General features: G+C 39.2%; 2 protein-coding genes across 2 annotated transcripts; both read right to left on the minus strand.

The window, feature by feature from the left end:
- Positions 1-146: 146 nt before the first annotated feature.
- Positions 147-9,886, minus strand: LOC114152615 (olfactory receptor 2K2-like). The gene is made up of 5 exons (XM_028030552.1): positions 8,926-9,886; positions 7,476-7,545; positions 2,160-2,549; positions 1,348-1,577; positions 147-998 (listed from the first exon to the last, which is right to left on the minus strand). Exons 3-5 carry the CDS (start codon positions 2,531-2,533, stop codon positions 643-645), a joined length of 960 nt encoding a protein of 319 aa, XP_027886353.1. The 5' UTR covers positions 2,534-2,549; positions 7,476-7,545; positions 8,926-9,886; the 3' UTR covers positions 147-642.
- On the minus strand, positions 6,570-7,541 carry LOC114153246 (olfactory receptor 52K1-like). Its single transcript, XM_028031645.1, has one exon. The coding sequence runs from the start codon at positions 7,539-7,541 to the stop codon at positions 6,570-6,572; it is 972 nt and encodes a 323-aa protein (XP_027887446.1).
- Positions 9,887-11,036: the final 1,150 nt, after the last annotated feature.

The raw sequence follows: 11,036 nt of genomic DNA on the forward strand, positions 1-11,036 counted from the left end.
GCTGTGTGACCAAGAAATCCACTTCTGAATGTTTGGATAAACCAGCGAAGAAGAGACACTGTTCTGTTTTCCTTTAACTTGCAATAAACAGACGTGGAACGTTAAATAAAATGTGCTTTATTATTTCAATGAGTGTCAGGTTTAAATACAAAGCAGCTTGTTGTGTTCTTTGCACATGGATTGTTGGTGGTTTTATGTGTCATGTTGGGTAAAAAGGCTTTCACATTTTCTGCCACCTGGAATAGTAAACTGAAGGATGTAAAGTTATCACCTCTTATTACCTTGGGGCAATTCAATCCATTATGAAGGGCAGAGGCATCAGATCCCTCACCTCCTGGTACTAAACCTTTGTTTGGTTAAACGCAGTCTCTTGGTTGTGTGTATTTGGTCTTAAATTTTGGATTTGCTGCTTTTTGCTGCTGTGTTGGCCCAGTAACTCTTGGAAAAGACGGTTTTAATCTCAGTTAAGTTATTTTCCTGGTTAAATAAAAACATGCATACACACCTCTATCAGTCACAGATACCAAATGATGTGCGACCTCTTAGATCATGAGCGATCTAAACTTTTTACAGCATCTATAAGAATCATAAGTTCCACCAGAGGAGTTAGATAATGTGAGAACAGCAGCTGCAGTGTTAGCGCTAAGTTTTGTTTCTTACTCTGGTTGAGAAACGTTTGATAAAGCTGACCCTCAGGTCCTTACTGACCAGTCCATAGATGATGGGGTTGAGGATCGGGGGAACGATAAAGATGAGGATGCTGAAGAACTTTTTCATGTTTTGGGAAAGAGAGGGGAACCTCTGAATTAAAATCACAATCAGTGAAGCGATTTGAAAGAGAATGTAAACAACAATGTGTGGAGCACAGGTCTGAAAAGCCTTGCTGCGGATGCTGCGGTTTGTTCTGCCTTGTTTTAAGGAAACAGTCAGGATCCTGATGTAGGAATAGGCGATGATGATGAAGGTCCCTGTGCTTAAAGTCCAGGTCATCGCTAGACCTGAAAAGAAATAAAGACAAGCGGTTATATATCATAAATATTACAAGAAAATTCTAAAGTATCACTTGTGGCCAGATTTTTGTTTGGGTCCCAAGAGGAAATACATTTACTCATGCAAAGAGGAAATTAAGTGAAAATAAATTGGGAGGCCACTGCTATCATAGCCAAACATGTGGATTGCTGTACAATCATAGCAATAAAAATAAAAATAACTATATTAATGTAGCTGCTGATGTTAGGCAAGAGCAAAATTTTAAAAAACGATGGAAGTATTCCCCAAACTGTTTCTTCTGTTTCATATTCGTAAGGTTTGTATTTCACCTCTGGTCTAAAAAAGTGAAGCACTGACCATAGATGTTGTTGGCAGGAGTGGGAATGCAGGCCAGGTTCAGGATGCCCCGGTTGCTGCAGTAGACATTTTGGATGAGTCGACCGCACAGCGGGACATTCATGTGGAAGGAGAAGAGCACAGCGATGAGCAGCAGAGCAACGATCCAGGCCACAGCGCAGCAGCTGTGCAGCCGAGCCGAAGTCATGATGGAGTGATACCTGAGAGGCTCACACACTGCCACATACCTGCAGAGAGACAGAGCTGTCAGGGAACAAAATCCCTAAAGCTGAAAAACATACAGTCCTTAAAACTGTTCAATGTCAAACCTGAATTTGAAGGCAGTTTCTTAAAGCTAAAATTACTTTTTAATATCTAAAATTTCCTCAAAAGCAGTTAAAATATTTTATGACGGCCGTGGTGGTGTAGCGGTTAGCGCGACCCGTATTTGGAGGCCTTGAGTCCTCGACGCGGCCGTCGCGGATTCGACTCCCGGACCCGACAATATTTGCCGCATGTCTTCCCTCCTCTCCTTCACCGTTTCCTGTCAGCCCACTATCATTTAAGGGACACTAGAGCCCACAAAAAGACCCCCTGGAGGGGTAAAAAAAAAAGGTTTTATGACTGAATTGACCAACGATTACAAGCGTTCAGATACAACAGTAAATTCTCCCATGTAATCTTCTCAGATGTAATGATAATAATTCAGTCAATGTAGGACAAAAAATTAGTTTATTGCACTGATTTATAACTAGGATTGACTGTGTGATTAAACTGACATCAATTTTTGAGTCTGCAGTCAAAAACCATGAACTGCTCTGCTTTTACATCTTTCCTTAGCCATCGCAGCTAAAACAGTCGACATTGCTGCACCGTATGTGTGAGCGCAGAATGCCTGGACGATGGCTGGGATGTAGGCGATCTTCTTCAGCTCCATCAACAGATCCATCATGAGGCGAGGAAGCACCATTGTGGCCCCCAGCAGGTCACAGACCATGAGGTGACAGATCATAACAAACATGGGTCTGTGCAGGTTCTTGTCTGTCATAATAACACAGATCACCACACCGTTCCCCAGTAGCGCCGCTATGTAGGCGAGCAAAGCCAACAGAAACATGAACGGTCCGTTGCCTGGTTGAACATCAAAGCCCTGCAGTTCAAACACAATCGGCTGGTTGAGAGGAATCACCGAGGTTTGGTTCTCCATCCAAAGCAGTACAGCCCTAAAGAAGCAGAGCAGATTAAACCTCAGATGATACCAAGTAACACCAAGTAATTACTGCTCTATGTGTGATGGAGAGAGTCAGCCTCCTCTCTGCTGAGAGCACTAACATTGTCTGAGGTGTTGATGAAAACCGGCGTCCCTTTAAAGGATCTCCACGTGTTTTCAACACATTTCCAAACATAGAGGTACCATGGAAACACCAACTCAGAGTTGCCTGTAAGAGTTGACTCTCTCACCTGCAGCTCATTCCTAACCAGCCTGCTCCTTGTCAGTAATCAAGCTCCTCTGTTTTTAAAAGCGCCGGTTAATCACTTAATGCTGAATTCTCTCTTTACACCCCAGATGCCATCTCATCAGTGGCGGAGCTAGACTTTTTTTCAAGGGGTGGCCAAAGGGTGAGCAAGGCTTTATCAGAGGGGTCCATATACAAATGATGAACGAAAGGAAACTAATATTTTCTCACACGCACTCAAATTAAAATGGTTTATTTAACAAAGATTTGCCATGACCAAACAAGACGTTAAACGGCACTATGGAACAGTGAACATGTAAATGTAAACTCAGAGCCCAGAATATGACCAAAAACAAATAAATAAAACTGGTTCCAAATAGTAAACTGCAAGACAATACCACCAGAGCTGACCAGCATTACCCTGGTGGTATTTATAAAGGTTTGAGAAACACTGCTATGGTCAAATAAGCTTTGAATGGGAACAACATATTGCAAACTCAAAGCCAGGACACACTCAAGAGAGCATAATTCTCCAATTTTGGTGGGAAGAAGCAAAATGTTTTACAAAGTCATCCATGTTGAGGGTATGTGCCCTCCTTGACTCAACACTGAGAATGCCAAGATGACTTAACCTGTCATCAGCCATAGTTGTTCTAAGGTGGTTTTTGATCAGTTTTAGAGCAGAAAAACTTCGCTCACAGGATGCAGTACTGACTGGGATAACAACTGAAATCTTACAAAGTCTAAACAGCTCATGAAAAACCTCTTTATAAGGTTCCAGGAACACAACAAAGTCGAGTAAAGTAGAGGGTCTCTCTAACCCATTTTACTACTTAATAACTCTCTGTCACAGCCTCTAACCTGCTGGTGATACACTTGGGCCTGGTGTCTCCTGGTTGGTCACTGCTCCAGGGTTCTGTCTGGTCCTGGCCTGTCCCTGGTTTTTGCCTCTGTAAGAAGAACTGGGAGATATTCCCTTTTCTCTTCATTTGGGCTCTACACAAAATAAGACAGCCTGGTATTTAGACTCCATGACTGTTTGGCAGAGACAACACTATTTTAACTATTATTTAAACTATAGTTTTTAGTTTTCTGTAGCTAGCTAAAATAATACTAAATTAAAAAGAGATTAATTAAATGAATTAATGTAACTAGTTAGGTTATAATTCAAATATGACATAGCCTACTTACATTTCAGTCATTCTAAAACTTAACAATGGTTTTTCACATATTCTTACCACACACATTTCAAGCAAGAGCTGGGAGATATATCCTGGCCAAATGAATAAAACATTACAGGGCAGCATGTGCACTACAACATATGTTAAAAGAATCTGTCTAAAACACGATCTATCAGCACTAGCATGGCTAATATAATAAACGAGGCACTACGGAGCGGTGCACAACCATTTTTTTTTCTTTTTAGAAATGTATGACAAGTGCCGCCTCTCATTAGGAAGGTAACGCAGCGGTTACCGCTGAGCGGTAAAATGTTGTAAAACTCCTCAACTCTAAAGCCGCGGGTGTGTTTTGGATCAAGCAGGAACCACATGTCAGCTTAACCAATGAACAGCGTCAGTGAGCAGCTGCTACTGCATCGGGCTGCCTTCGGGGACAGTCGGAAATTACAGTTTTCCTGGCAAATCTTTGCCGATCTCATAAGTATTATATTTTAAAATTACCATTTCCAGTGGGGTGGCAGTAGGGGTGGCAAGGGCTCTGTTGGGGGTGGCAAATGCCACCCCTGCCACCCCTCTGGCTCCGCCACTGCATCTCATCTGCACCCAGGCTCTGTTTGTTCTTGCTCCCTGTCTTTTCCTTCATGCTTTGCTAAGCTTTTGTTTAATCAATTTTACATGAATTCTTTACCCTCAACTCACCGGCTCAACTTCTTCTGCATTTGGATACAATAACATGACAATAACCTGAAAGTCTATTTACTTCAGGAATTTTCAGTGAAACACAAAATAAATGTCAGCTACACACAGATGAATGTTTGTAACCCTTTATTTCTGTTAGTAATTGTTTTATATTTTCAGTTAATAAAAATGACATTTATAATTAGAATATCACACCATAAAATTAAAATACTATTTAATACAGGTATGGCTTGATGAAAAGTATCCTGCTCCAATGTTATTTTCAAATGGTACTTCTAATCTGAAAAATGGGCATTATTGGAACGCATTCTCTAATTTATTAAATGTGATTGTACATTTTGTTATTCACCCATTCATCATTGATGGTGGTAAACTACACTGCAGCCACAGCAGCCATAGGGAAGCCTGATAGATTCATCCTTAGTGAGTGTCAGGGAAAATCTACCTTTAACATTTTCCTTCGAGTGAACTGTGTGTAGCCAAGGGAAATTGTTTGAAATTGTTTTTTAACATGCATATCTTGCAGTGTGTTTTTGTCTAGTTAAAGTAGGACACCTGCATGCAGAGATATTGCTTTTGGTGCAATTACGTGTATAAAAAGAAAATGTGTAATCTTTGTTTTCCAGAACTACGTACTATTTTCTGTAAGAAGCTGTGTAAGTAAACTCTCCTTGCTGCAAAGAATAAATTGACAAACAGTTCGTCTCTTCACTATTTTCTTTGGTTTTTGAAACACATATTAAAAATTCTATAATAAATTGGATTCAGCAAGCTGACCATGAGGAGTCGGGTGACTTGCCATTCTGAAGACCAAATCTTCAATTCTGAATTAGAAAAGAAGGGGAACCTGGATCTCATCCCCTGTGTTGAAATAACACATTATGTTTATCTTGTTTGATGTAATATATCTGGTGTATAACCTGAACCTAGATGTTAAATCAGTACCCTTTGCTACCCCTAATCCCAGCCCTAACCCAGTATTCATAAAGGGTGTATGGATCTTTACACCCTTTCAAGGAACATGGACCATATTCTCTGATGTTCCTTATAAATGTCCAGTGAGGAATCAGACATATTTTGTCTCCTTTGTTAGAAAATATCATGCATATTTTTTAAAGTTAGCATCAGTCCCCCCAAAACCCACAGTAATGTTTTGTTGTGTGTTGTCTGACTTGCACATAGTATGCAAAACTTAGCCAAAAATAATTACTTTCAACCAAATAAACAAATATTGCAAAATATTTTATTTTAAAGTTTGTAAGGATTTGGGTTTTTATGTGAGTTTATTAGTTAATTTAGTCCCTGCGTCTGTGTGTCTTGGCCTTAGTTGTTCCCAGCTGTGTCTTGTTCCCTGATTATCTCCTTGTGTATTTATATTCACCTGTGTCTGTTTCCCCATCTGACCTTGTCTGATGTTGTGTCCTTGCCATCGCTGCCTGTTTAAATTCCAGTGCTACCAGTTTGTCAGTTCCTTGCTTACTCAGCCACCTGTGCTGCCTAGATTTTGTGTTATGTTGTTTATCATTGTTAAAACCATCATTTGCTCTACAACCTGGGTTCACCACGTCCATTTTCCTCACCAAACAACAACTCATGACGAAGTTACTGTAGGCTGGAGTTGTGTTTGTAACTTTTGTTGATAATCATTTTAAGTCAGATGCAAAGAATCCATCTGAATGTTTTAAATTGTAAACAGCAATTATTTTGTGTATAATTTTCTTGTCTCTGTTGGTAAAATGACAGAAAAGAGAACATTAAGTGAGGTATCTAGAGAAAATAGTGATTTAATATTATATCCTTAATATGTAAGTTGTAAGAATGCTAATAAAAGAATGACTGACTTTTGGTAAAAGTGGATTCATTCCGCAAATGCTTGTTTGTTTTGATGATATTTATTTCAACCGTTTTAAACAGGCTTAATCAAAGATTTACTTTCACATGACGGAAAACATTTTCTACAAATAAAAAGTTTATATAAAAAATTTCGTATCTCCTTGGACTGTAAACCATAAATAACGGGATTGAGGGTCCCTGGGACAATGACGAACAAGACAGCTGAGAGTTTCCTGTAGTCTGAATATTGGGGAAACCGATGGAGAACAACAATCATGACGCCACTAAGGGACATAATAAGATAAACGACCAGATGTGTGCTGCAAGTCTTAAATGCTTTACTGTTCAAAGATTTGTTCTTAGTGGCCAGACAGACTGCTGTGATGCTCCCATAGGTGAGAACAATGCAGCCAATAGACGCTACAAACAGCAGCACAGTGAATGTCAGACCATAGATATTATTAATGATCACACTCTCGCAGGAAAGCTTGAAAAGTGAGGCGTTATCACAGAAAGGGTTGGTGATGAGGGTCCTGCATCGGTTTAGCCTCACAGTCAGACCCAGCAGAATAGCAACCAGCACAAACGGCACGCCCCAGGACAGCGCTACCAGCTTTACTATCATCCTGTTGGTCATTATTGTGCTGTAGAACAGGGGACGACAGATGGCCACGTATCTGTCAAAGGCCATGGCCATAAGCACTGTGTGGGAAGTGGTGCCAAACATGTGCGTAATAAAAGCTTGAACCACACATTCATAATAACTGATGAGACGCTCAGATGGAGGCAGCAAGATGTCTGAAAGCAAACGGGGTAAAATATGCGTACTTCCAATGATGTCACTGACCGTCAGGTTGACAAACAGCAGATACATGGGCTGATGAAGGTTCTTTTCAAAGACAATGATTATTAAAATACCCAGATTCATAATCATAAATATGATGTAGGAAAACAGAAACAGGAAAAAGACAAGGCTCACTGAGTAATCTGCAAACTGCAAGCCCTCCAGCTGAAGTGTGGGACTGTTGTAGGTGTAGTTTTCCATCTGGCTGCAAAACAAAGCAATGTTTAAGACAACAGACAGTTGGTCGAGAAGCTACATTAAATTACAATTTCTTAAACAGATTTACTACAAAGATTAAATTAATTAACAATAATTACAGACAAAGGTAGAAGAAATTGACATCTAACATATTAAAAGAGCAGTACATCCAGCAGGTTGATACGCACTGCATTCATGTAGAGTACTACAGTTGTTTTCCAGATTACTTGATGTCGATTGTATTTCTTGATGCATTTTTAACTTTAAGAGGGAAGGGTCAAATTGCCAAGATAACGTGTGATGTAATCTTTTGCAATGTTTACTTGCAACAGTCACTAGACAGTTCTTATTGGTTCTGCAGGCCTAATGATCTCAAACTTTATTGTTTAGTTTTTTCCCACCAAGTCTATCAGAGTTGTGTTCTTGCATTGATTGGCTTTTGACAAAAAGAAAGTTGATTCTGGCTGCACCTTTGTAAGCTCTAGTAAATAAGTTGATACTTATTATTCATTAGGCCAATTTCAGGTAACCTACAGGGCATTTGGTGTAGCTCTGAGCATTAAACGGTCCTGCAAAATTATAAATCAATCATTGCATCAATTTCCTGATAGGATTTTCAGTTGGATATTTTTACTGTTTCACTTTTAGTCTTTCATTAGTTTTCAATATTATTTCAACATTTGCTTAGCAGTCTCGCTTACAGTTACTAGTTTTAACGGCCTGTACTTGTGAAGTGCTTTATCAAGTTCAAAAAACCCAAAAGTGCCTCACACTACATTCCTATTCAATGAATTAAAGTATTATTGTCAGGATCTTATGTTTTTGTTTTTCTGTGTTTGTAGTTTTGTTCATTTGCCTTTTGTGTTCTGTCTTAGTTTGATTAGATTAACCTGGTTTCTGTTTTACTTCAGATCAATCCATAGGTATGTTCATGGTATTCATTCATTGTGTTTAGTTATTTATCCTATTATAACTATGTTTTCTCCATTTCTTGCTCCCCTCTCTCACCTGCACCTCATTCCTAACCAGCCTGCTCCTTGTCAGTAATCAAGCTCCTCTGTTTTTTAAAGCGCCGGTTAATCACTTAATGCTGAATTCTCTCTTTACCCCCCAGATGCCATCTCATCTGCACCCAGTCTCTGTTTGTTCTTGCTCCTTGTCTTCTCCTTGATGAAGAAGACATTAAACAAAATGATGATCATTTTTTATAAATTTTTCAACTCAATGGCTCAACTTGTTCAGCATTTGGATACAATAACATGACAATAACCTGAAAACCTATTTATTTCAAGAACTATATTACTAAACGAAACAATTATATATGTTAACGCCACAGATGGATGTTTAAAAACATGACAAAACACACCAAAAAAACCTTCCATCAAACCTTTTGACAGGTCACTTCATTTTGCGGTAGGCGGGACGTGCGGTGATTGGAAAGAGGAAGTCTGGTAATGAGATATGACGTCATCATATATATCCGGTAACAGGATTCCTGGGAGAGAGACATATATTTGAATTAGCCAGTAGAAACTGATCAAGACGGATGTCTGGATACAATACCAGGAAATCTCCTTTGTTTCACGATATAAACGGGATTAGGTTTATAAAAACAGAGTCATAAAATAATTGTATAATAATAATAATTGGTTAGGGGTAGGGTAAAGGGTAAAATGCAGAAAATGAATGAAAGTCAATGTCCCCACAAGATATGAAAACACGACTGTGTGTGTATGTATGTTGGTAAAGTTGAATTAACTGGATATTTAGCCTGAATACACACGACAGTTATGGAACATGTTCAATTGATAGGACAGTATTGATGTCCTATTGATTGGAGGGTATTGTAAAGGATGCTATTATATTTCACAGCTTGTAGAGTCCTCGAAAATGGAAGAGGGGGAGGAATCTGCAAGTCAGAGTCTACAAGAATAAATTCACAAAGACGGCTTGTCTCTTCGCCATTTCTTTGGTTTGGAAACTCATATTAAAATTTCTACAATTTGCTCCCATACTTGAGAACAATGCAGCCAATAGATTTTACAAACAGAAGCTCAGTGAACGTTAGACCATCAATATTATTAATGATCATACTCTCACTGAAGAGCTTGAAAAGTGAGGAATTATCACAGAGAGGGTTGGCGATGAGCGTCCTGCATCAATTTAGCCTCACAGTCAGAGCCAGTTGAATCCCAACCAGTTCAAACTAGGACAGCACTATCAGCTTTACTATCATCCTGTTGGTCATTATTGTTCTGTAGAAAAGGGGACGACAAATGGCCACGTATCTGTCAAAGGCCATGGCCATATGCACTGTGTGGGAAGTGGTGCCAAACATGTGCAATAAAAGCTTGAACCACACACTCAAAGGTAGAATAAGAAAGGAAATCTAAATGAGAAACTCTTGAGAAATAACACAATCAGAGTGTTAAACAGGTGTCTGCATGTTTGACCGAGTCAAGTTTGCTCTCTGACACGCCAAGGCTGTCTTTAGTGTTAATGGATGGAATCTGAAGGTCTGCTCATGGTGGAAGAGTCTCAAGTTTCAAAACCATGGGTTCCCCTAGTGCAGATGATTTTGGTCTGAAAGTATATTTTAACCACTGCAGTGGTTAACAGCTGAGCATGAGCAGGAAGGCTGAGAGTCAGTTCCTCCACATCTGGAGCCAAGGCTTTGAACCTGGATTACCCTCACTTGACAGGGTTTAAATGTTTGCCTAAATCCTACCATCATGGGTATAATAAAAAGCAGGAAACTTTGGAAGTATGTTTTAATTATAACAGGAAAATCTGGCCTTCGGGCTTTTCTTTTGGGAGATGGGGGTCCGGGACAGATATTAGTGCAGGGTTTGAAGGGAGCTTTTGGTTTTTACAGACAATGCATACTTACCAGTTTGTCTTTCTTTGTCATTGTTGCAATCAAGTCTTACGTGGCAATGATTTTTATTTTAGAATAGATATTTTTATTAATTCTTACTTGATAACAGAATTATCAAAGGATTAAACTTGCTGCAAGACTACTTAGTAAAGACTTTCGATTGTATTTACTTTGTCAACTTTTGCTTTTCAATTAGTTTGCTCAAAACACTCCAATGATTCAATATGATGCACTAGTTTCATCACTGGTTGTTCTAGTTGTCACTGCCAAGAACAAGCAATGTTGTTTCTCAAGCAAATGTAATCATTAATGAGGTCCACAGTGAACTGTTCTCTAACAAACATTTACAAACAGTTTCTGGTGCTAATTAGCCCTTAGAGAGAAACATGGAAACCAAGAATTAGACGTTAATAAGGGCTCAGAGAATAACACCAAAATACAGGAGGGCAATAGTGACATTCCCGAAGGTCTAAAAGGACTTACATTTCTGTTCAAGTTTGATAAACTTCTTATCACTGATTATGAACAGGATTACATAATTTATTTACTCTTTCAGGGGGTGAGACTGAACAGAGCAGGGGTTCAAACCAGGAACTTTTTTCAGACAAATTCCTCCCTCT

This window comes from Xiphophorus couchianus, chromosome 11 (genome assembly GCF_001444195.1).
Source record: "Xiphophorus couchianus chromosome 11, X_couchianus-1.0, whole genome shotgun sequence".
NCBI lineage: Eukaryota > Metazoa > Chordata > Actinopteri > Cyprinodontiformes > Poeciliidae > Xiphophorus > Xiphophorus couchianus.

What these genes read in the sequence shown, in the direction of transcription:
- LOC114153246 (XM_028031645.1), bottom strand. Translation starts at nt 7,541, where the DNA reads ATGGAAAACTACACCTACAACAGTCCCACACTTCAGCTGGAGGGCTTG.
- LOC114152615 (XM_028030552.1), bottom strand. Translation starts at nt 2,533, where the DNA reads ATGGAGAACCAAACCTCGGTGATTCCTCTCAACCAGCCGATTGTGTTT. An exon ending in TTAGCTGCGATGGCTAAGGA is followed by an intron (nt 1,578 to 2,159) that starts AAGATGTAAAAG and finishes TCTGTCTCTCTG; the next exon opens with CAGGTATGTGGCAGTGTGTG. An exon ending in TCCTGCCAACAACATCTATG is followed by an intron (nt 999 to 1,347) that starts GTCAGTGCTTCA and finishes ATTTCTTTTCAG; the next exon opens with GTCTAGCGATGACCTGGACT.